At 43.3% G+C, this 26,713-nt stretch overlaps 1 protein-coding gene across 2 annotated transcripts in view; it reads left to right on the forward strand.

Moving 5' to 3' along the window:
* The window catches only part of NALF1 (NALCN channel auxiliary factor 1), a 605,043-nt gene extending 585,938 nt beyond the window's left edge, over positions 1-19,105 (forward strand). The window contains exons 3-4 of one of the 2 annotated variants that reach the window (XM_070380867.1): positions 15,079-15,124; positions 17,003-17,123. In XM_070380867.1, the coding sequence (XP_070236968.1) occupies positions 15,079-15,101 (23 nt within the window). In that variant the 3' untranslated portion in view covers positions 15,102-15,124; positions 17,003-17,123. Of the gene's footprint in view, positions 1-15,078; positions 15,125-17,002 lie in introns of both variants that reach the window. The other variant, XM_070380866.1, reaches the window with a different exon arrangement.
* The last annotated feature ends 7,608 nt before the right edge of the window (positions 19,106-26,713 follow it).

Consider the following 26,713-nt stretch of genomic DNA (forward strand, 5'->3'; position numbering starts at 1 on the left):
GGAAGAAAGAGTATTAACCAATACGGCTTGGTTTTAATTATACGAGAAAATTATTTTCTTCGATTTCATGAGCCTCCCTTCGAAGGAATTTAAAACCACCACATGCAGTTTGCGAAGCTGTTGTGTATGCCGTGTCCACGTTTTTCAAGGCTTCCTAATCAGAAGATTTTACACCTGAATCTGCAAACCTTTCATCTCAGGAAACTACAGTTAGCGACTTTCAGTTTGGAAAATCAAATCTCTCTACTCTCTGCTCAACATTGCTGCTGACCTCAAACTGCTCTAAAAAAGAAATCCTGATGAAAAGGAGGCAACATCTAGGTAGATAAACGTTCTATCTCTAGATAAACTGCCTTCCTTTTGGAAATGTGTGTGTTCTCATCATTTCCAGCCCACTCTTGTGGTGTAGGGAGGAAATGCGGGCACATTTTTTTCTATGACAGTTTTATGAGGTTTGTGGACAGCTTTCAAACTCCCAGTCTCAACCCTGACAAAAAGAATGGCTTGTATCGCTGTCCTTTTCTGTTATTCTTTCCGCAAAGACGGAATACTTAAAACACGTGGAGCATCAGGAAAAGCATGAAATGTATTAAAAAATCACGAGCCGATCAGTTAGCACAAAAGAACCAATCGTGAACGTGTAATTAGGGGAACTCCGTATGTGGAGTCTGATGGAGGTTTAGAGCTGGAAGGACATGAGCTGTCGACGAGCTTGTGAGGGCAGGTTTCGTGCTGGCTGTATGGACACTTGGGTCTGGACTTGAAAGGTTGTTGTTGAATCACGCGAATACACCGGGATTCTTGGCCCCCGGAGGAGAAGAAATCAATCCGGGGCCAGAGACGAGGCTTGATCGCTCAGAGCTTTTGTGTAATAAAGTTTTATTAAAGTATAAAGGAGATAGAGAAAGCTTCTGACATAGGCATCAGAAGGGGGCAGAAAGAGTACCCACTTTCTAGTGTTAACAATGAGGTTATATAATCCAAAGAATGTCTGGAGGTTGTAAAGACCTCATCAGACCTACTCCCATAATTTACATTTTAAGATAACACTGTCCTTAGGCAAGATACATCCTTGTAAAGACCAGGTCTACTCCCATAATTTACATTTTAAGATAACAGAAGGTTGAATCCAAAGACTGTCCTTAGGCAGGATATATTAGTGTTATATAATCCTAAGGAATGTGGAGAAAGAAAAAAAAGTTTGTCCTTTCTTCCTCCTTGAGAATTCCAGACCCCTCTCTCCTTGGGGACCCCTAGACTCCCTATCAACCTGCTTAGGAACTGACTCTCTCAGACTGTAAGGAGGACTGAGGTCCCGACTGTTCATGGATCCAGGGGTCACCTAGAAAGGTCTGAGCAGTGAGGAAGCAGGCAGGGGCTTCCCTCAGCCATTTGCATCCAACATGACCGCTCAGCAGTTGAACCAAGCAGAAAAGACCACCGAAGAACAGAGGAAGCAAGTCTTCTCCCAGGTTCCCCCTAAAGCCTTCCGAACGAGCGCAGGCACCTGGCTCCGGGCAGCGCAGGTTTCCTTCCCGCTCAGCAGAACTTCACTTTGTATCCGGAGTGGCCAGCCTTCCCTCAGCCGTGACCTTCTCCTTACATGCGTGGTCCTTTTTTCCTCTTTTATATCTCCTCTTAATATCTGTCTAATTCTTAATTGAATACATAACCCTTTCTTCCTTCCTCCCCTCCCTTCTTCCCTTTCTGTCTGCCAGGACTCATGCATAGTTTCCTTTTCCTGCGTCTCTGTTTTCTTGTGGAAAAGAAAAGGCCCAAGGAGTCTGCTTTTTAGCGCATGAGGTTATGCTGTATTGCCTCTGAGCGACACATACTTCAAAACTCATTTTTATCGTTCTTCATATCTTCTCAGCTTAATACTTTCCCAGTTTACTATATGTATAATATATATATACTTCTATATATTTGTATATATATACTTATATATATAATTACATATTTTATATTATATATACTTCTCTACGGGCTTCCCAGGTGGCACTGGTGGTAAAGAACCCGCCTTCCAGTGCAGGAGACAGAGAGTCACAGGCTCAGTCCCTGGGTGGGGAAGATCCCCTGGAAGAGGAAATGGCAAACCCACTCCAGTGTTCTTGCCTGGAGAATCCCAAGGACAGAGGAGCCTGGCAGGCTGCAGTTTATGGGGTCACAAAGAGTTGGAATACTACTGAGCACACACACACACACACACACACACACACACCTTTCGATATGTATTTTTAAACGTAACCCAACAGAAACCAGAACACATGCCTTTGTTGTTCTCAAAGAACAGCTACTCTGTGTCTCTCACAGAAGATCCATAACTGAGTGTTAGGTCCTGTTGTCCCCCCACCCACACCCCAAAAAAGACTAATGCTCAGGGGTTTTATCTCTGTCACTTCGCACTTCTTGACTAATTAGCGATCATTGTCAGATACCAAACCTCAGGGAGCAACAGCTGGGAAGCATGACAGAGAGATAACCCAAGTGCCACTGGACAAAATCAACCAAACCATGCTGCTCTACCTGACCCTGTAACTGGGAGAATAAACAACTAATACACCTGATACCTTTGGACAGCAAGAGATCAAACCAGTCAGTCCTAGAGAAAATCAACCCTGAATATTTATTGGAAGGACTGATGCTGAAGCTCCAGTACCTTGGCCACCTGATGCAAAGAGCCGACTCATTGGAAAAGCCCCTGATGCTGGGAAAGATTGAAGGCAGGAGAAGAAGGGGTCGACAGAGGATGAGATGGTTGGATGGCATCGCTGACTCGATGGACATGAGTTTGAGCAAACTCAAGGAGATAGTGAAGGACAGGGAAGCCTGGCGTGCTGCAATCCTTGGGGTCGCAAAGAGTCAGACATGACGTACAGACTCAACAACAACAACATACCTGATACCATCCTTAGTCAAATGACATGTCAGAATCTGTCTGTGGAAAATATGTGTGACTCTAAGATATGATTTTATTTTTTATGGAAGTCTGCCTTCTAATGAGCCATATCCTCTTTAAATGGACCTATAGCTCATTCCCCAAACACCCACCTTCCTGCCATCAGTCTCATTCTTTCCAATATTTTTATAATTCCTTTTTTAAAAAATTGCTGTGCTGCTTCGAATGTCAAAACTATTGGAAGTCAATTCAGTTCACACCTGACAAATAAAGATAATCATTCTAGTTAAATTCTTTTGTTGAATTTAATATTGACTCTCACATATTGAAACGAATTTTCTTACTTCATCCACTGAGAATTCTAGAATGTCAGCTTTTCATTAATGTCTTAATATGACAAACTAAGTTGTGGCATTTGTTTTGAGTAAAAACATTTTGATGAAAATCAGAACTATTTTTGTTCACATTTAATGCTTCAAAAACTGGTGATCACATTAAGAAAATAATTTCCCCCTACCTCATTGAAAAGAAAGCACATATTTGAAGTCAGGGTCTATTTACGAGGTGTTTTGATGTCTTGAAGCCATCAACGTGTGTGTGTGTGTGTGTGTGTGTGTGTTGTGTGTGTGTGTGTGTAGGCAGGGGAGCACACACACGTTGGGATGGTTTGAGCATGTTCTCTGATTACACAGAAAGTCTGTTTTTCTTTTTTGGAAAGAAAAGCAGGAAATATTGTTGGTACTCTAAATACATTCGTGGATGGATCAAAGCATTAGCAAAACTGTCTCTTCAATTACCAGTCACTGTTTGAGATTCCACAGCCGTCGGCTTTTTTTTTTTTTTTTTTAATGTCGTTTCCTGTTTTTATGGCTATTTCCTTTGCAGAGTCACAGTTACTAAGGATTTCCAAATTAAAAAGGACTGAGTAATCTACCAAACATGACGCTGATTTACAGTATGTGAGCTCCACCGTGTCACTTCACAGGGAAAAGTAGCGAAAATGAGTAGAAATGCAACATAATGGGTGATTTCCTTAACCAGGACCGTGCAGTTTTCTTCCTGGGTAACAATGCTGCCCTTAGTCATTCAGTCATGTCCGAATCTTTGCGACCGGATGGACTGTAGCCCACCAGGCTCCTCTGTTCCTGGAATTCTCCAGGCAAGAATACTGGAGTGGGTTGCCATTTCCTTCTCCAGGGGATCAAACATCTAGGAGAGATCCACTTTCTTCATCTCCTCCTAGACTCACGTGACACAGGTAAACGAGTTTCTCTGAATTCTGGAAATGCACTTCATGAAATCCCATACACAGCCTTCCCATCTGTAAGGGCAACCCAAGCAGAAAAATGAAGGCACCTTGAAACCATAGCTAGATCATGGGGGTGGAAGAGGAGTCAAGATGAAAAGACTAAGAATTAGAAGAATAAGAATAAGTCAAGATTCTATTCCTTCCCTCGGGTGGCTTTGACCAGCCACACTTGGTTCAGGTCCCTGGTGCTGGCGGTGGTGGTTCAGTTGCTCAGTCTGACTCTCATGACTTCATGGACTGTAGCCCATACCAGGCTCCTCTGTTCATGGAACTCTCCAGGCAAGAACACAGGAGTGGGTTGCTATTTCCCCCTCCAGGGGATCTTCCCGAGCCAGTACTTGAACCTGTGTCTCCTGCATCACAATTGGATTCTTTACCAACTGAGCCACCAGGGAAGCCCCTGGTACTTGGAACAGGAAGAAGAACACGCCCTGGCTCTGATGGTTTGCACAGTTGAAGACAGCTGCAGTCTAGGGTGTGGGCTACTCTTCCAGGAGCCCACATGGCTCTCCTTCACCCCTTCCAGTGAAGTCTACATCAGTTCAGTTCAGTTCAGTCACTCAGTCGTGTCTGACTCTTTGTGACCCCATGAATCGCCGCACGCCAGGCCTCCCCGTCCATCACCAACTCCCGGAGTTCACTCAGACTCACGTCCATCAAGTCAGTGATGCCATCCAGCCATCTCATCCTGTCATCCCCTTCTTCTCCTGCCCCCAATCCCTCCCAGCATCAGAGTCTTTTCCAATGAGTCAACTCTTCACATGAGGTGGCCAAAGTACTGGAGCTTCAGCTTCAGCATCATTCCCTCCAAAGAAATCCCAGGGCTGATCTCCTTCAGAATGGACTGGTTGGATCTCCTTGCAGTCCAAGGGACTCTCAAGAGTCTTCTCCAACACCACAGTTCAAAAGCATCAATTCTTCAGCCACTCTAAAAGGAATCATCAAGGATGCAGTGGAAAATTAAATGATGTATTTGGTGAGCAAATATATTCTTCATCCAATACATTTTTCCTCTTTATTTACTTAGAATAATTTTTTCATAACTAAAAATATCACTGTAACCATTTTAGGGCAATAACAATGTAAAGTGATATTTATCAGCTGTATGTTACTTCTGTTGAGGCTGCAGAAGACAGTCTTTGTTCTTTTAGTAAAATCCTAGAAAAATTTAGGACCCTTTGTTGAGGAAGTTCTCTGTTGAGCTTTAAGACATTTCTAATTTATCCCTAAATTTAGCTTATGGTCTTATGATCTTAGGAAATGAATGAGTTCTTTGTAGGACTTCTCTGCCATTTTAGTGTGGGCCTTTGATCTCCATTCGGTACAATTTTCAGTTTTGAGAGCAATCTGTCTTCTGTCTAGCATGCACTTAGCTATTCTCTCTGAATGACCTTTACACAGGCAGGCACTTGTGTGGCCAGCACTTCAGACTCTACATCCCTTTTCTTTCTGATTCCTGATACGTGTACTGATGTTTTACTATTGGGTTATCAGCTCAGTTCAGTTCAGTCGTTCAGTCACTCAGTCATATCCAACTCTTTGTGACCCCGTGGATTGCAGCACGCCAGGCCTCCCTGTCCATCACCAACTCCTGGAGGCTACTTAAACTCACATCCATCACGTCAGTGATGCCATCCAACCATCTCATCCTCTGTTGTCCCCTTCTTCTCCCGCCTTCAATCTTTCCCAGCATCAAGGTCTTTTCCAATGAGTCAGTTCTTCTCATCAGGTGGCCAAAGTATTGGAGTTTCAGCTTCAGCCTTTCCAGTGAATATTCAGGACTGATTTCCTTTAGGACAGATTGGTTGGATCTCCTTGCAGTCCAAGGGACTCTCAAGAGTCTTCTCCAACACCACAGTTCAAAAGCATCAATTCTTCGGTGCTCAGTTTTCTTTATAATCCAACTCTCACTAGATGGACCTTTGTTGGTTATATACATGTGCTAATATATTCAATCCACTGAAATGATCTCTTACAGCTCAATGGTGTTAATGCATGATCCTTTGGTTTCTCTCCTTCATTAAACAAATACTTACTGTTCTCCAGGAGATAAGTGGATTGCTAGGTGTTCATAGTAAAGATGGAGTAGTTAGAGCTAAAAGTGATATTAGCCTTAAAACTTATCATATGGGTCTGACACATTTGCCACTACTCCTTTCAAAAATAAAACTAATCAATTTCAAATATATACTTTAATTGGGGTCTTACCTGATGGCTCAGCAGTAAAGAATCCACCAGCCAATGCAGGAGATGTGGGTTCAGTCTCTGAGTCAGGAAGATCCCCTAGAGAAGGGAATGGCAACCCATTCCAGTATTCTTGCCTGGAGAATCCCATGGACAGAAGAGCCCGGTGGGCTACAGTGCATGGGGTCCTAAAGAGTTGGACACGACTGAGCAACTAAACAACAAGAACAGCATACTTTAATTGCTTACGATTGGCCCTTGCCTTGAAAAGATACAGTAAAGATTGTAAATATATAGATGCTCCTAAGTCTTATTCAGAAAATGAAGATCATGGCATCTGGTCCCATCACTTCATGGGAAATAGATGGGGAAACAGTGGAAACAGTGTCAGACTTTATTTGTGGGGGCTCCAAAATCACTGCAGATGGTGACTGCAGCCATGAAATTAAAAGACGCTTACTCCTTGGAAGGAAAGTTTGACCAACCTAGATAGTATATTGAAAAGCAGAGATATTACTTTGCCAACAAATGTCCGTCTAGTCAAGGCTATGGTATTTCCAGTGGTCATGTACTGATGTGAGAGTTGGACTGTGAAGAAAGCTGAGTGCCGAAGAATTGATGCTTTTGAACTGTGGTATTGGAGAAGACTCTTGAGAGTCCCTTGGACTGCAACGAGATCCAACCAGTCCATTCTAAAGGAGATCAGCCCTGGGATTCCTTTGGAAGGAATGATGCTAAAGCTGAAACTCTAGTACTCTGGCCACCTCATGCGAAGAGTTGACTCATTGGAATAGACTCTACTGCTGGGAGGGATTAGGGGCAGGAGGAGGAGGGGATGACAAGATGAGATGGCTGGATGGCATCACTGACTTGATGGACGTGAGTCTGAGTGAACTCTGGGAGTTGGTGATGGTCAGGGAGGCCTGGCGTGCTGCAGTTCATGGGGTGGAAAAGAGTCGGACACGACTGAGTGACTGAACTGAAGTCTTATTCTTTCTGCAGATGGTCACTATGATTTGGAAATTTTTTTCCAGATTTCTGAGAGTGACTTCTCATTTTATATTGTTTTACCAGTCCAATGATAAAATAATTGCCGAAATTTAGCAAAATCTTTTCAGGTCACTTATTTTATTTTTACCTTTTTTAAAAAAGTGGATACAATTTGGATACTGGTGCAATTATATATTTTTTGTATGTTATTTCTAAATAAATACTAGGTTATATACACGTGAAACCACTGTTGTAACAAACATAAAACAAAAAGATATTAAAGGTGAAACACTAATTTCAGAAACTGTTTTTTGAAATGCTAAGGATTTATGTGTAGTAAAAAGTGGTCTTGTGCTGAGTCCCTTTAGTCGTGTCCCACTCTTTGTGACTCCATGAACTGTAACCCTCCAGGCTCCTCTGTCCATGGGCTTCTCCAGGCAAGAATAGTGGAATGGGTTGCCATTCCCTTCTCCAGGGGATCTTCCCAACTCAAAGACTGAATCTGCGTCTCTTACATCTCCTTCATTGGCCGGCGGGTTCTTTACCACGAGCGCTGCTGGGAAGCCCTCCAAAAAGTAGTCTTGGTAATGAGCAGACCACTGCATTTGAGTTTGGGCATGACTTCCCATTCAAGGTGGCAAGCTGAAGCCACACTTTGACTTTCCACCTACCTCTGACTCTTACTGAAGTTGAAGTTAAAACTACAAAAAGGGATACATTCATGGAAGCTATAAAACCTAGGAAGTGGGACATGGCTAAAACAGAGACTGTTTTTAAAAATGTACAGGAGGGCAAAGGCAGGTGCAGGCCTCTGGGGAACACAGAACCATGTGGGCCGGCAGAGCAGGCTCTGAGAGCAGACTGCAGCCCATGCGGGGACCATTCTGCCACTGGGACCCTGTGACGACCACGAGCTGCTCTGGGGACAGAGAGAGAGCAGAACAGAAGGAGAAGGAGCTCGGTGATGGGTTAAAGGCCCTGAGCTGACGTCTGAGCCAACATATTCTCCCCAGTCCTGCCTGTGCAGCGGGGCGTCTGCCCACAAAAGCCAGGATCCACTCTCTAGACACTGAATGAGCTTCCTGGACGGGTTTGAGGAAGCCTTCCTACTAAGGACTTGTGGGGTGTCGGGAAGGGAGCTGACATTTGCCCATTTCATGTCCATTCACTCACCCTGAAGACGGTCCCGCCTCCAGGAGAGACGTGACAGCTGAAGGTGAGAAGAGGAAGAAGCATTGCAGGGAAGGAGCAGAGTCCACCCCATGTGGATAAAACAAAATGAAACAACAAAATGGTATGAAGGCGGAAGTGGGGAAAGGAATTTATAATCCAAGCCATGCTAGAAGGGATTTCTCCAGTGTGGAAGAAAACCATGGTTAGATTGCAAGAGCCCCAGCAGGAGAAGCTGCAAAGAAGCCATGGAGATATAATTTCTTGAAATTTTAGAAAACAACCAGTCCAGGTTTGATGCATGAGACAGGGCGCTCAGGACCTGTGCACTGGGATGACCCTGAGGGATGGGATGGGGAGGGAGGTGGGAGGGAGGTTCAAGATGGGGAACACACGTACACCCATGGCTGATTCGTGTCAGTGTATGGCAAAAAACCACCACAATATTGTAAAGTAATTAGTCTCCAATTAAATAAATTAATTTACAAAAAAATTAAATAAAAAGTGATACATCAAATTCCAATTCAAAAAAAAAAAAAAAAGAAAACAACAAATATATGAAATATCCAAAGAGATGTCACAAGGTATCCAAACCCACAGTGAAATGAGAAGGATATTAACGTCTGTGTCGTAGCCAAGATTTTAGCCCCTGTGGTCTTTCCTGATAAGCCCATGAATATGGCACATTACATGGCAGAAAGGACTTTTCACATGGCATTAAGGTGGCCAATCAGCTGACCTTAAACTAGAGAGACCGTCCTGGGTTATCCAGGCCCACCCAGCGTAATCACAGGATACAGAAGTGTCAGCCAGAAAGATGAAGCCGAAGGAGAGATCACAGAGATGGACAGCATGGGAAGGACTCAATCCACTGTTGTTAGATTTCAAGACGGAGAAAGGGGCTCGTGAGCCATGGACCCAGGAGGTGTCTGGATGCTCAAGAGTCTCCAGGCAGCAACCAGCAAGGTAGGAGAGTTCAGCGTTACAGCCACTTGAAACTGAATTCTGCCAGCCTCCTGACGCAGTTTGGAGAATCATGGCCAACGCCTTGATTTCAGCCTCATAAGATATTGTCACCAACATCATCCTGGGTTAAAATGGCATCCAGGTGTTAGCTCACAGCTCAATAGGTTGGAGCCTGGGCTGGTTCCAGGCTCCAACATATTGAGCTGTGAGGCTATATCTGGATGCCATTTTAAGCCACTCTGATGTCTGTGACAGCTTTTTATAGCAGCAATAAATGGAAAATTAATAGGGATTCCAGCACATAGAAGTGGAGTGCAGCTATAACAAATGCCTTTGCTGTTTAGTTGCTAAGTTGCGTCTGATTCTCTGTGACCCCTTGGACTGTAGCACTCCAGACTTCCCTGTACTTTGCTATCTCCCAGAGTTTGCTCAAACTCATGTCCATCGAGTTGGTGATGCCATCCAACCATCTCATCCTCTGTTGCTCCCTTCTCCTCCTGCCCTCAGTCTTTCCCAGCATCAGGGTCTTTTCTAATGAGTTTATTCTTCACATCAGGTGGCCAAAGTATTGGAGCTTCAGCTTCAGCATCAATCCTTCCACTGAATATTCAGGGTTGATTTCCTTTAGGATTGACTAGAAATGCAGAGATGCATTTGGAACCAGGCAGTGGAATAAGTTAGAAAAATTCTGAGAAGCATGATAGAGAAAGCCCAGATTGCCTTCAAAAGGATGTTAGTAGGAATATGGTCATTCAAACCTGCCAGGGAGGCCTCAGAAGGGAATGAGGAAAGTGTTTATGGAAATTGGAAACATCTTCAGTGGTATCAAAAAGCTTAGCAGAGGGGACTTCTCTGGTTGTCCAGTGATTAAAAATCAGCCTTCCAAGGTAGAGGATACAGGTTCGATCCCTGGTCAGGGAAATAAGATCCCACATGCCACAGGGCAACTACACACAGGAGCCGAGACTAGTGAAACCCTATGCAGAAACTAAGGCCCAACGTGGCCAAAAATACATAAATGGATTTTAAAAGAAAGAAAGGTTAGCAAAATTGTATCTGCAGTTAGCTGGAAAGCAGAGATGCTAAGTGATGATGTTGGCTCCATAGCTGAGATTTCCAAGCAAATGTTTAAGGTGTGACCTGGTTTTTTCTTGCTACTTATAACAAAATGCAAAAGGAGAGACATACAACAATCAGGAAACCAGGATTTGATGATTTGGGAAAATCTCAGTCTACCGAGATGGCAAAAGATTTAAAAGAAAAAAAATTGCTCTTGGGAAATCATGCCCTAGAGAAAACAAAACAAAAATCCTGAGGTTGTGTCTGTACAACCATTCTACAACCTCGGGAAGTTTGGAAGGTCAGAGCATTAAGTTACACAAAAGGCTTTCGAAGCGATTAGGTGTGACTCAGATTCCCCTCAGCCCTTTGAGGAGCAGCCAAAAGTATAGGAGGGACTATCTAGGAAGGGCTTGTGGGGGAGCTTCTTGTCTAATGGGGTGAACCTTGTGACATGAAGTCTCACAAAGTCAGTGAGAATTTTATATTAGCAGAAACATGGCCAGGGATGGAAAACAAGATGAAATGAAGAAAGGCTGTTGTTGTTTTTCATTAGCTCAGTCGTGTCCGACTCTTTGCAACCCCATGGACTGACTGCAACATGCCAAGCTTCCCTGTCCTTCACCATCTCCTGGAGTTTGCCCAAACTCACGTCCATTGAGTCAATGATGTTATCTAAGCATCTCATCCTCTGTCACCTACTTCTCCTCCCGCCCCCAATCTTTCACAGCATCAGGATCTTTTCCAATGAGTTGGCCCTTCGCATCAGGTGGCCAAAGTATTGGTGTTTCAGCATTAGTCCTTCCAGTGAATTTTCAGGGTTGATTTCCTTTAAAGTTGATTGGTTTGATCTCCTTGCTGTCCAAGGGACTCTCAAAGGTCTTCTCCAACACCACAGTTCAAAAGCATCAATTCTTCAGTGCTCACCCTTCTTTATGGTCCAACTCTTACATCCCATTCATACATGACTACTAGAAAACCCATAGTTTTGACTATGGAATAGCCTTGAATTTTTTTCATATTCTTCCCATTAACTGTACTTGGTTTGGTTTGGTTTTGTTGCCTGTATTAGCTCTTAGTAAGTTTCTTTTAAATGCACCTGAATAATCCCTGAGTAAGGTACATTTAAAACAATAGGCAATTATTATTAATAGTCATTGAGGGGAAGATACAAAATGTTAGTAATGTGATAATAAATAAGTTCCAAACATCTGATTATAGCCTCAAAAACGATGAGGGATTAGAAATTGAAGGAAGTAAAATTTTGACAACTTCCTCATCATTGATCCTGATAATCAGACAAATGTGTCCAAATGTGTGATTTTTTTAAATAAAAGGTAAGTTCTAGTAGAATTAATAATTGCACATATTTAACAAATTAGAAGATATGCGCGTAAATCCACACTGCAAATGATTAGATAAGCAACAAAGGAAATGGTCAAGAAACACTTTTAAATGTTTGCAAATGTTGTTACATGATGATTAAGGCAAGAACACGCACTACAGGTCTGACAGTGAGTGTAAGTGAATTGAACTGTCCTTTCAAATCACTGTGAAACTCTACAGTGTACAACACAGTACAGAGAAAAGTATTAAAAGATCAAGAATATAGTTGTTATAATTCATGTCAGATAGAGAAGAGTTTGTAGCAAAATGTATCAGAACAACATTTCGTTAACTGAAAATTTGCCTTTGTCCTTTGTTCATCCCCTTACGCATTTGTGCAATGAGATTATTGTTTGAAAAATTCCTTCATTTGGTAATGTGTCCTTATGGCTCCTTTGAATGAGGAGGAAGAGTCAGTTGCTCTAAGGTGGCTTTCCCAGGAAGTATCTGGGTCCAGGTGGTTGAGCAGGAGGAACTCGGAACCACACCTGTGAGGGAGTAAGAGAAGAAGGTTATTCAGCAGATAGAAAAAAAAAAAAATCCGAGGCTGGCGTGGCTTTCACAGGCCTGAGGCTGGTTTGGCTTTCACAGGTGCCCTGGTTGTTGGAGGTGGCTGCCCAGGGCCTGTGCTCGGGGAGTTTCCAGGGAGACCCCGAGACAGGCTTGATCCAGCTGCAGGCAGCAGTCCTGGCTGGAGGGGTGACCAGACACGGGGACAGAGCAGACGGCTGGAGGGAAGGGTGCAGCAGAGCTTTCCAGGCAGACCTGAGAGAAAGACACTGTTACCAGACAGAAATCCAAAAGGGCAGAAGACTGGATGGGGCGCCAGAAAGAAGTTCAGTGCCTGTTTGAAAGGATCTGCTGATGCCTGGGGAAACGAAAGCTAAAGCAGCAGAGAGGAAGCAAGGAGTCAACCAGATTTCTCCACAAGTCTCCACCCAGACACAGGAATGGACACCATGGAACACTTGGGAGGAGGGGACGACATAAGGGGACCCGGTGGAAGTGTGTTTATGAGGCGTCTTCGCAACCCATGCTCCCTCGGCAGAGAAAAATGCTGGCATATTCCCTTGTGGGAGGGGAACCCTATTTTTTGGAGATGGTTGGAAAAAACTGTTGGACCGGGTGACAGACATGAGCAGGACTTCCCATGTTAAAAAAAAAAAAAAAAGAGGCAAACAAAGAAGAGAAAAGCAACCCGGAGAAAACAGAACACACGCTGGGAGGAAATGAAACAGGACAAAGCAAAAGCACAGGAATAAGTTCAAGCGATACAAGCAACTGAGAAGCGAGAACAGCCACCTAGGAAAAATGCAGAGTGTATATAAAAGAGTTCTCGGAAATTACAGTGCCAGCATTTTTAAAAAGAGACAACCTCAATAAAATTATTATATGGTATTAGTCTCTCAGTCGTGTCCGACTCTTTGCAGCCTCACGGAATGTAGCCCGTCAGGCTCCTCTATCCGTGGGATTCTCCAGGCAAGAATACTGCAGTGGGTTGCCATTTCCTCGTCCAGGGGATCTTCCCGACCCAGGGATCGAAGCTAGGTTCCCTATGTCTCCTGCATTGGCAGGCGGATTCTTTACCACTGAGCCGCGTGGAGAGAAGTTATGGGAGTAATGCTCAAATAAATCTGAAGGGTAAGAATTTCTAGACTGGAATTCCACGATCAGCCAAATGATCAGTTAAATGTGAGATAAGCATTTTAGGCATACAGCTTCTCAGAAATTTACTCTAGAATTTGTCCTTATGAAAATACTAGATGCCTGGTCCACCAAAATGAGCTAAGAGGAATGTGGAAAAAGAGAAAGGAGAGAGGCTGCCAGCACTGCCAAGAGGGAAGTTCATTGGAGTTTTCAGGCTGGAATCTGTGCATTAGGCATAAAAGCAACCAGTCTGGATGGTTAAAGACTGTAGGAGATAGTTTAGGGAAATAAAGCTGATAGGCAAGAGTTGGCAAAGTACGGGTATTGAATTAGTAAGTACGTAGAAAACTCTAAGATAATCGTTATCTCTAGGAAAAACTGGAATAAGAACAGAAAATGAAAGTTCATTGCACATCTGAGTTGAGACTTGTTTTTACAGCATCCTAATAAAGGAACATGGAGAAGGCAATGGCAACCCACTCTGGTACTCTTGCCTGGAAAATCCCATGGATGGAGGAGCCTGGTAGGCTGCAGTCCATGGGGTCGCTAGGAGTCAGACACGACTGAGTGACTTCACTTTCACTTTTCACTTTCATGCATTGGAGAAGGCAATGGCAACCCACTCCAGTGTTCTTGCCTGGAGAATCCCAGGGACGGGGGAGCCTGCTGGGCTGCCGTCTATGGGGTTGCACAGAGTCAGACACAACTGAAGCGACTTAGCAGCAGCAGCAGCAATAAAGGAACATACGTATTAAACTTGCTACACCATGGAGGAATGGGGGTTACTTTTGCCTGGAGAAGGCTCAGAATGAATGTTTTATCCTCATGTGTCCTGGGTAGGGGGAGATCTATAGATAGTGATAAAAAAAAAAGAAAAATCAAGAAAAATGTAAAGTAGGTTATTTCTAGAAATGGAGCTAGTACAGAAAGAAAGAAAAGAAGGGCAATATTTGCCTCTGAGGAGGAAGAATTTGAGATGGGAGGGTGGATGAACTTTTTAATAAAGTATCTTATAGAAGTATTTGATGACTAATATGAATGCGTAACTCTGAATAAAAATTCTTAACAAATGGAAAAGGGAAAGAGTATTAATTTTTTAGTCAAGAAGAGTACATGTACTGACCTGAATGAATTACCTTATTTTTTTCTGAAATGACTTCAGGTATAAATCAGCAAGCTGGTTCTGAGCAACTTGGGAAGAACTTGTTATTTGGATGACATTGTTAAACCTATTCTGTATTCTGACTGTTAACATTCCAAAATGTTAATCTAAATGCCCTTTAGATTTCTATTGTTATAATCTTAACTATAAACTCTTCTTTGAAGAATATAATTTTGAAAAACATATACTTCAATAAATTACTAGTCTCAATGAGGTATCTTATTTGAAAACAGAAAATATCATACAATAAAAATGTCGGAGCTGCAGACCTCATTAATTCAGTTTTTTTTTCCATATTCTACCTAGGCGAAGGTGAAGTTTACCTTTGAATGCCTAAGAAGAAATGACTATTGTAAGCATCATTATAAGGATACCTTGGTCATTTGTTTAAGAAATGAAGGTTGCATTGTATAATATATTATATAATAGACTCTTTTACTGAGTAAATATATATTGAGTTTATTCATGTAACAAATCTCATTAAGTATCTATTTTATTCAGACATTCTGCAATATATTGGGAATGTGAGGCTGATACTGTATAGTTTTTGCTCGTACAGTGACACATAAGGAAATTGACATGAAAATGAGCAATTGTGATTAAAAGAAAAAATGTAATTGCTCTATTGAAAGAGAAATTAAAGTTATAAATTGATGGAGAAAATTCCAGAAAGAAGCTTGGGCCGTGTGGTACAGATTTGGGTGAAAGTGTTACATGTTCTGAGAACTGCCAGTAGTTCAGGATGTCTGGAGCCCTGAGCAGTGAGTCTGAAAGAGAAGACAGGAAACTAGATTTCATGAATTAAGTAGAGTCAGAGAGACATTATTGTGCATGTTAGTCACTTAGTCGTGTCCAATGCTCTTTGACCACATGGACTGTAGCCCTCCAGGCTCCTCTGTCCATGAGATTCTCCAGGCAAGAACACTGGAGTGGGTAGCCATTCCCTTCACCAGGGGGATCTTTCCGACCCAGGGATGGAACCCAGGTCTCCTGCTTTGGCAGGTGGATTCTTTACTATCTGAGCCACCAGGGAAGCCTGAGACATTAAGAATAGTGATTACAATTCAGAGTAGCCAGATTTTTTCAAGTTATTTCTCTGTGCTGTGTCCTGAGTCAAGCACTTTACATACATAATCATATTCAATCCTTACAGCTAATCCATCATCATTTTTAAGGTTTTCAGGCTTAAGAGTAACAATAAAATTGATGTAGAAACACCATACTCTCGTGAGAAAATGTTTTAGTCAAGTAGAAAAAAAAAAAAGATACAAAATGGCTTAAGTAACCTCATAAAAATGTTATATATGATGTAACAAGAAATGAGATTGGAGAGGTTATAGAAAGCCAGTTGTTTTATTTTTTCACCCCTGAAAAGTTTCCAAAATATCCATCTGTCAATTTAAAAGTAAGAACAGTGTGTATTTTTAGAGGAAGAAGGGGAAAGATAAAAGCAATTGAGATTCTGTGACTAGGGAAGGAAAAAAAAGGAGAGAAAATAAGAGAGTGGGAGACGAGTTACACCCACAATTACTGAAAAGCAGTGTTGGAGAATTGGAAAGGGAGAAGCATGGGGCAGAGGTCCAGGCAGAAGACAAAAAAGGCTTCAGTTTAAGCAGTCATCAATAGGATAAGAGCAAATGGAAGAATAAGAGACGTGTTTGGAAAAGGGTCACCTACTTGGTGTGTAGATGGTTAAGCCCATTAAGGGAGATGTGAACCATGGTGAGGTTCCGGAAAGGAAGTGATTATTGACATGGTCCCTGTAGCTCTGGTATTACAATTGGGTGGTTGTTTCCTAAATGAAATATCCTAAATATTCTAAAGTATAACTAGGTGGTGTCACTTTACGCATTGCACTAATTAATCACAGTCCTATTAAAGAAAAAAATAATGGTGGCTGAATGTCTTTGGTGGCACCACATGGATCCAGAACGTGGGATTCTGATTTGGATGTAATGAAATCTTTCATCCCCGAATATCCATCACAAGCCAGAACTCTCAGGGGGTGACCACCAAGAGTCCAAAAAAAGAACAGCGAGGAAGCTGAAAGTGCTGGTTTGGGAGCACGGTGGGCCTCTGACCCAGACCGTAGTGCCGCGACTTTCCTCTACACTCGCTCTGACGGTGCGGTGGATCAGACATTAAGGTCATCCACTGCCCTCCGCTCTGAGCACCTTTCTGCCCACTTTCCCCTCCGGCTAACCCTGCGCTCTCTTCATCCCCCACCCAGGGCTCTACGAAACCTTTCTAACCAATGATGAACCAGAATGCTGTGACGTCAGGAGAGAAGCAAAACCCAAGAGCCCCTCCAAGGGGGCAGGGGACAGAGGCGGCGCCTGCCCCCGGACGTCGCTCTCGGCCTCGTCGGCGCCCAGGCTCGGCCCCAGCAGACTTAGACTGTGCGTTCTCGTGCTGATGCTTCTCCACACGGTCCTCACGGCCTCGGTGGCGCACAACGCCACGGCCCTGGGCGTCGGGGGCGTCCACACGCTGGATGAACGCTCCGCCAGCGAGGAGTAGGGACTCCGCACCCTGGAGCATCCTCGCAGCCCCGGCCACCCGCCCGCGCACATCCCCGCCTGGGTACCGGACCTGCGCGCGCATCCCCACCTGGGTACCGGACCTGTGCGTGCATCCCTTGGCGCAGGGCCTGGATGGCCTGAATCCAAACCAGGAGACACACACATACACACACCACACACCACACACACACACACACACACACACGCACAGCTTTTTACGGACTAAAAGGCTGGAAAGTGACTTCGATTTCTCACACCATTTTATACACTGTGTTTTAATGTTTGGAGGTTTTCTTTGCTTTCCTTTGGACTTGAGTTTATCTGTTTTGTTTTTGCACTTGTTAATACAGGCTTTATTTTGGGGGATGGTTTCTCAGAGGTAAACTAAGTCTTTTCACTGTCTCTCTCTCTCTATATATATATATATTTCTAGTCATTGTGTGTGTTCATCAGATAGTTCTGTCTCATGTCCTGTCTGTTTCTATTAGCGGAATGACAGCTATGACCTTGCGGTATAGCCAAAAAAACAAACAAAAAACAAAAAAAAAACTACAACACACACACAAACACACAAAAAAATCATAAAAAAGAAAAAAAAGACAAAAAAAAAAGAAAACAAGAAAAAATAAATAAAATAAAAAGCTCCCTAACTCTCCCTCCTGCCTAAGGAACCCACGTCCCCGACCCTGCCCGCCCGGGGACTCCCTCCCCAGCAGATGCCATCCGCTTGCTTCAGTCCTTGTCGCCGCCGTGGTGGGCACAGCGCCTGCTCTGCTGGGCCTCTGAGCCGCTGCTGCAGAACGGGGGGCCCCCTTCTATCTGAACAAACAAGTGCTCTCCTTAACAGGTGGCATCAAACAGTTAACACATCTTTATGTTACCTTGAACTCCGTTGGGTTCATCCCAAGGGCCCCAGGCCTTCCTCGCTGGTCAGGTGGCTGGAGGCAGCCGCCCAGGGTAGGGGGTGTGAGCAGGTGGGGACCTCCCCGCCCCCGCCACGAAAGCCTGCAGGCGGCTGGGCTTTCATTAGAATTTCAGTTCTGTTGCAGGAATACTCGAGCATGTGCCGCCCATGGTCAGGGGGACAGGAATCCAAGGACTCAAATCTGGACTTCTTTTTCCTCCTTTTCTGTTGCGGGGGAGTTGGCAGATATGCGTAGACACCACTGCATACAGAATCTAGACCATTTCACCCCAGTATTCCCCTACACAGGGTTTTTAATTCCTCCAGGTATAAAGTGTATCCAATTCAGCATTATGGAAAAGACCTTCTTTTCAAAAAATAGGGTAGCCATCTTCATTCAAGTGCAGAATCGTTGTCTCCCTCACATGCTCCAGGTAGTTGAAGACGAGAGGAGAACTCGGATTGCTCTGTTTGTATTTTTCCTTTTTGTGGGAACATTTCACCCGCTGAGTGTCTATGAATTTGCTTTCTTAAAAACAAACAAACAAACAAGGCTTTTATGAGTTTACAGTAGAATCAGTGAAAGGAAGAGTTAATAAGGGCTGTTTTTAAAACAAAACAAATAATTTTAAAAAAATAACCACTTCACATTCCTTACTATTCTCTAACTACACTCGGGAACTGCGATTCAGGGATGACTGCTGTACAGCTGGGAGACGAAGGTAAACCATGGAACAGGTCCTCTTAGCGAACAAAATTTAGTTCTTAACTTTCTAGCTATGAAATTCCCCCAGGCATTTGTTTTCGTTGAAACAAAACTTTAATCTCTGCATCATACCTAACTCTGCGACACGCGTTACAGTATGCATATTTTGTTTTGAATAAAAAAAAACAAAAACCTGTTTTGTTCCAGTCTGTTAAGAATATTCAAAATAATAAAGGTATTGCTTAATAAAATTGCTAGAATTGTTTAGCAGTACATGCACAAATATTTTACTAGATTCTTTGTTTTAATAGTGTTTTGTTGAGACTGAAAATCCTAAAACGGTCTGCGCAAATACAACAACAACAAAAAAACCCACCCAAAATGCAAAATTCTCCAGTTTTCGTTCCTTTTTTGAAAATTGTTTTTTATGCAAATGCAAACACACATTCACACGTGCACACACACAGGCGTAGTATTTGTAACATATGGGAACGATGGCGCTATTTCTGGGGACAGTGGGTGGCGAGTGGCTGGGGGACACAGACGCTGCATTGCATTTTGTGACACTTTCGGAAGAGAGTTGTGGTAGTGCCTCACCATTTTGGTAGATTATAGATTTCAGTGGAGTTGAGGGTGCAATGAGAAGGGGTAGAGAGCCGTGACTACTGGAAGGGGAGGGATGGATGAGGACTCAGGAGGAGGAACTTAGCAGCTGAACTCCTTTTCCACTGAGCTCTTCATGACCGTAAGAAAATGACCAGAGCAAAGTGTGCCCTGACCTTCACCTCCCTCTGCCCGGCAAATACCACCCCGCTGCTGTCCCTTCCTTCAATGTTCCTCCTGCTTCTGTTCTTGCCAGAGGCATTTCCACTCCTTCAGGAAGATGATGCAACAACCCAGATGCAAGCTGCACCCACTCTTCCAGGGATGCCAAGAACTTAATGCATCTAGACACTGAGCCAAATGCTGACACATAGTATCCCTTGACAACAGGGTTTCATTTTCTGTTCATACTAATCTCTTTGTGTGCATGGTTGAGATTCTTGTCCAATAGAAGGGGACTGGAAGGTTCCACCTGCCCCTGTTTTAGCTTTGGTTTGGGTAAGTGGCAGCCCAAAGAGGGAAACCAAAACCACCACTACTGTCAGTGAGAGGTAAGTCCTCCAAAAGGCAAGTTCAACAGCTGGGAGAAACAGCAGTGTCGTGAGTATGCACTTCTCGTCTAGGTGAGGAGGGGAGGGGAGGGTGGGGAGGGGAAAGTCTTGTCAGCCTGAGCTGGCTGGAATCGTCTGTAATTCTGGCTCAGTCTTTGCTTGCCATGTACTCCACGGTGAGAGGGCTCTCTGTGCCCAGTGTTTGTGATGGTAAACGCGTAACCACTTCCCTGCGGCCTTTCCACTGACTCAGTGAGCTAGAGCAGCTTTTCCTCTGATCACCTAATGGATTCAAATAGACACTGACTCCTTGACAAAATTAGGGAGCAACCATTGAGAATGCCGTAGACAGAGGAGCCTGGCGGACTGCCGTCCATGGTTTCTCAAAGAGTCGGATACGACTGAGCCCATAAACTCACCAAAGCACAGATCTCGCTACATCCAAGGATCATTAGCAGTGGTTCTCCTACTCAATAACATGCTTGATGTTCTGCACAGAAAAAATTCAGACACTACACCTTTATCATCATCTTATTCTCTTTTCCTCATGCTGGGTGACCACTGAATAGTAGATAATGGATTACGATACTATTGTTGTTCAGTCGTTAAGTCATGTCCAACTGTTTATGACCTCATGGACTGCAGCACACCAGGCTTCCCTGTTCTTCACCATCTCCTGGAGTTTGTTCAAACTCATGGCCATTGTGTAGATGATGCCATTCAAACATCTCATCCTCTGTTGCCCCCTCCTCCTCTGGCCTTCAATCTTTTCCAGCATTGAGGTCTTTTCCCGTGAGTCAGCTCTTCTCATCAGGTGGCCAAAGTATTGGAGCTTCAGCTTCAGTCCTTCCAGTGAATACTCAGGGTTTATTTCCTTTATTATTGACTGGCTTAATCGCCTTGCAGTCCAAGGGACTCTCAAGAGTCTTCTCCAACACCACAGTTTGAAAGCATCAATTCTTTGGCTCTCAGCCTTCTTTATGGTCCAACTCTCACATCCGTACATGACTACTGGAAAAACCACAGCTTTGATTATACTGACCTTTGTTGACGCAGTGATGTCTCTGCTTTTTAATATGCTATCTAGGTTTGTCAAAACTTTTCTTCCAAGGAGCAAGCATCTTTTAATTTATGGCTGCAGTCACCATCTGTAGTGATTTTGGAACCTAAGAAAATAAAATTTGTCACTGTTTATACTTCCCCCCCATCTATTTGCCATGAAGTGATGGGACCAGATGTCATGACCTTAGTTTTTTGAATGTAGATGCTTAAGCCAGCTTTTAAAACAATTATTTCTGAAAACAAGTTGAAAATCAAGAAAATAACAATTTTTCCACAAATGTATGAAACAGACTTCTCCATATTTATTATTGTCTTTTTTTTTTCCTACAATAGAGAAATCCCAGTTTGAAGAATATGTTGATACTGCAAAACCAAATGTCAGATAACATAAGTGGAGTTCTATGTTATTCCTATTGCATTGACGTTTGGTGATACATTATGTGGACTTTTCTTTCATTAAAAAGATAATATTGTTCTCCTAACCTACAAATAGTAAGCCACAGTTGTTCTTTTAAATGACAACATCATTAGAAAAAGGGAATTTAGTTTCTTATCAGTGAATTGGTACCATTAATTATTAGAACCTGTAGTCATTGAAGAGGCCTCCCTGGTGGCTCTGCGGCGAAGAATCTGCCTGCAAAGCAGGAGACAATCCCTGCAAAGCAGGAGGGTGCGATCCCTGGGTCAGGAAGATCCCCAGGAGGATGGCATGGCAACCCACTCCAGTATTCTTGCCTGGAGAATCCCATGGACAGAGGAGCCTGGAGGGCTACAGTCCATGTGGTCGCAAAGAGTCACACATGACAAACGACTGAGCATACACGAACATAGTCATTAAAACCAAAGAAGGCAGCAAGGGAAATAACAGGCAGGCAGGCAGGCAGGAAGGAAAGTAAAAATGGATGTTGTATGAACGAATAAAACCCTCACTTTCATCAGGAAAAAAAATAAACAAAAGATGTAGTTGGGTGTCAGATCCATATGCCAAAGCTGAATTGGCAAATGACATTTGGCATCTGGATGACATTAAAATATTGATCAGTCTCAGGCATTGTTTTATTCATTTCCTAGTAATACTCTAATTGACAGGGGTGTTGCTACGGGAAGTATACAACGTGCAAAGGAATGAAAAGCACATCTTCTCCTCACTAGGACTGCAGGTGGGTACCTGACTGTTCATGCGTGCGTGTGTGTATAAGGAGAGAGGGTGTTAGACCTATGGCAGCTTTTCACAGCGAGAGTGGGGCGGCGTCTGGCGGTCTGGTGGTTAGGATTCAGCACTTTCACTCCCTGGGCCTGGTTTCAATCCTGCAAGCCGTATGGTGGAGGAGTGGGGTGGGGGGAAACACTTGATTGCTCTCCTACTTTTTATCTTTTCTTCCTTGAGTTTCCATATCAATAATAAGCTTTTTAATATTTGCACCGAAACTTGGTATTTCCACTTTTTTAGTTCTGTTAATGATGTGTGATATATTAAAAACAGGGACAACTATGCAAACACATATGTTATTTTAAAACTCTCATTCTAGATTCACTCAAGTACAATTTTTACATAAACAGAAACATAGAGCCTAAGTCGTAATGACACTCAATTCTAAGAGACGTGAAACCACACACGTTTCACAGCACCTCCACATGGGATGCTAGCAGCTAGAGAAATGCTTTACTTCTTAAATGTCAAACTTAGATCCTTAAAATATTAAATATTACAAATACTAAAGAGATACATAAGACGTTGCTAAGCTTTGTTTGTGCCCTGTTTCCCTGGTTGGCTGGATTACTCGCTTTAAGTGAATTAGCTCTTTCAATGCCATCGTGCAGCTGTCACAGTTGACCCCACTCAAAACAGCACTGGCCAAACTTCCTTTTGAAAATATGCATATTAGGTTTGATCATCTGGTTGACTGAGTCTCAAAAAATAATCTAGTTACCTTCAAAGTTTTCAGTACTAAGCTTAATGACTTTTTCTTTTTCTTTTTTATTTTTTGCTATATGTGTATATGGTATGAAAAAAATGGATCAACACAGTTAAGGAAAAAATTTCTGCTGCTGTTATCAATTTGTCCAGAAGGCCAGTGGCCCACTGCCATGGACTGAAGGCAATCTGAGTGGCTGAGGTGGGCCCAGCACCCTCTTGGCTCAACGTCCACCTCCGTGACAGCCCTGTGATGACCGAGGGACCTAACCATGGTGTTGCTAAGCCCTTGCCAAGGATGTCACTGTTTTTAAATGCTAGAAACAATACCATCTACTCTCCTTCTCCTTAGTCTGAAGGGTGTGCAAGCATTATCAGCAAGGGAAAACTGAAAGGAGCAAAGCTCTTCTCTAAGTCTCTAAGAAGTGACTCAGTTTTGGTGAAATTCCTGGTGAAACCTAAGCAGAACTCAAGATGAGCCAGTGCTTTGATTTAATGCAGTTTTCTTTTCCTGAGATGTGATGCAGCGAAATGAGAGTTTGGATATGCAAAATGCACAACATGATGACTGAATATATAAAACATACGTAAAACCTTCTCAGGTATTTTTTAAATCATAGAGTCTCAGATTTGGCAGTTTTCCCTTTCCCTTTAAGACAACGTACCTTTTTATTTAATTCCTGTGGGTTTTCAGAAACTCTTTTTTTTTTTTTTTAGCTTCCTAGTTCTCTTCACACGTCATATGGATTTTTGCAGTCATACCCATGTTCACTAAAACTCTTGAAATTAAAATCTCCCTATTCATCCGTTAGGCTCAATATGTACCAGACAAAATCTTCAGGTTGTTACAAGCAGATTTAATTACCTCCTTTTATCCTGAGTTCTTCCTCCTTTTCCTTCTGCCTCCCATGCCTGTCCCGCCCTCTCTCTCCACACCCTCCAACCCCTGCCGTCTCTATTTCTCTCTCTCACTCCCTCTCTTTTTCTGTCTCTCTGTCTTTTGTCTCTTGCTCTGTCAACTTTTAGATTTTAAAATGAGCTATACCCATGTCAGGGTTTTTGTTGTTAAATCATGTTGCCTGTCCTGTGACTCTCAGAATTAAAAAGGGAAACAAATCATCTCATCAGAACAAACAATATTAAAAATGTAAGATATATTAAATATTGCACTATTAGAGCAACTAAGACCCTTTAAATTTCTAGTGAAAACTTGAATGAACTAATTTATTGCAATGACTCACAAAGAAATAGTCTTTTCAAAATGACTTAGGGAATCTGTTAGAGAATGTGAAAACTACTAATATAATAATACACTAGAATACATTGCAGACAATGACTTTGACTTTTTTGGGGTTAGAAGATTTATGTACATTGTAATGGGGGCTTCCCAGCTGTCTCTAGTAGTAACGAATCTGCCTGCCAATACAGGAGACACAGGAGTCAAGGGTTCGATCCTGGCTTGGGAAGGTCTCCTCGAGAAGGAAATGGCAACCCACTCCAGTATTCTTGCCTGGAGAAGCCCATGGACAGAGGAGCCTGGTGGGCTATAGTCCATGGGGTCACATAGTCAGACACAACTGTAGCAACTTAGCATGCACACGTGTGCAGTGACAAGTAATAGCTAAATCCTGCAAAATACATATTTAATGCATCCCATCAGCACGTGATTTCATTCCTGAAAACAGGTCAACGCCTGCTCTCTTCCTTTTTGGCTGCAAATTTGACCCATCAATCATTTTTCTGTTCCTCCCTCAAGCTCTTCTCCAAGGTGAGTGGAAAGTGAAAATTTACTTTTTGTGACACCAGAGGGAAATCAGTGAGGCTTGGGTGCAGTGTTTGAGTCCTGGCCATAGAGTCTCTGGCAGGCTCACTGCTCATCGTCCTGAAGGCACCCCTGCCCAGGTCTCCCCGACGTGTGCCCTGATCACTGACGCTCTCCCGCCGGAGGGGACTGAGGCCCCATCCTGCTCTGCAGTCAAGCTCAAATCAGAGCAAGATGTGGGGGAGCAGGGGTGGCGTTTGGTTTTTAAATCACAGGATGAACGCCAAGAAAATTTCTGGATAATAAAACCATCTCTTATGGTAGTCAAATTAGCGTTAAGTACATTTCTCTTCTTCTTTTATGCTGTATGGAAGTTTTCAGAAAGAGAAAAAGAACCTGAAGATTCAAATCAATACCTAATGCTTTATCATTGTTATTATTTTGAGAAGAGTATGCATGTTTGAGCACACTCCAGGAGATGGCAGAGGACAGGAAAGCCTGGCGGGCTACAGTCCATGGGGTCACAAAGAGTCGGATACGACTTAGCGGCTGAACACACACTCATGCACATTTTACATCTTCATTCATTCGTTTATATGAAACTGATATAAACTGCCTACTTTTATGACTTTCATTCATTTATTGGAAAAAAGAAAAAGAGAATCCTCCCTGTCACTGGGACTAAGCTAGGCTTTGGGGAAACAGACAACGAAAGAAGTATTTCTGGTTTTCCAGGAGTTCTTAGACCAGAGTCGGAGAAGGATGGACATTTGATTATAAAGCAGAGGTAAGTCCCGAGCTTGCAAACCGGACCGTGGAAACCTTAACTCTGCTTGGTGGAAATGAAAGTTCCACAGAAAAAGTCACATCTTAGTAATCAATTTGAGGACTTCCCTGGTGGTCCAGTGGTTAAGAATATCTGCCTTTCAATGCAGGGGGTGTGGGTTCGATCCCTACTCAGGGAACTAAGATGCCACAAGCCCTGAAGCAGCTAAGTCCTCCAGCTGTGACTAGAGAGTCTGTGCACCTCCATGAAGATCTCGTATGATGCAACCAAGACTCTGTGTGCCACAACTTAGACCAACACAGCCAAACAAATGAATGCCAAACAAGAAATGATCAAGTCGGAGTCAGTCAGAGCACAGATGGAAATCGTGGTCTCGTCCAAAGACACGGGAGCTGAAGGAAGCTTCCTGCAGGTCACAGAGAAGTACAGGAGAGCCTCACGGATGGAGAGACAAGAAGTGGACCTCATAACCCAGCCTGGAAGTCTGGATCTGACCCCAACGTAAGAGAAAGCCATGAGAAAATGGTTTTAAAAGTAATACCGCATAATGAGCTTTATGGACATCCCCAGTGACTCAGTGGGTGAAGAATTCACCTGCAGTGCAGGAAACACAAGAGACACCAGTTTGATCCCTGGATCGGTAAGATCCCCTGGAGAAGGAAATGGCAACCCACTCCAGTATTCTAGCTTGAAATATCCCATGGACAGAAGAGCCTGACGGGCTACAATCCATGAGTTGGACACGACTGAGCGACTAGGTTATGAAGGGTTGGATATGACTTAGCAAGTAAGCACAAGCACAGTGAAATTTACACATGAAAAGCTTTTCACCTGGAGGCAGCAGAGAGTGCAGACTGAGGGCAATAAGGCAGGAAGGGGCTGTAATGTTGAGATATGATGAGACTCTGGACAAGTTCAACAGCAAAGGAGACAGAGGAGAGGGGTGAACTGGAGAAATACTATGAGGCAGAATGAATGGGGCTTGATCATTTTTCTCAGCATGACTTACAAAGACAAGTGAAAGGCAAAAGGAAAAGAAAAATCAGAAAGGAATCTGAACTTTCCAGAGTGGCTATTCGTCAAATCAGGACCACAGCCAACCAGTGTGCGACTGGACCCCTGAGCAGGC

Source organism: Bos mutus, chromosome 12 (assembly GCF_027580195.1).
Source record: "Bos mutus isolate GX-2022 chromosome 12, NWIPB_WYAK_1.1, whole genome shotgun sequence".
NCBI lineage: Eukaryota > Metazoa > Chordata > Mammalia > Artiodactyla > Bovidae > Bos > Bos mutus.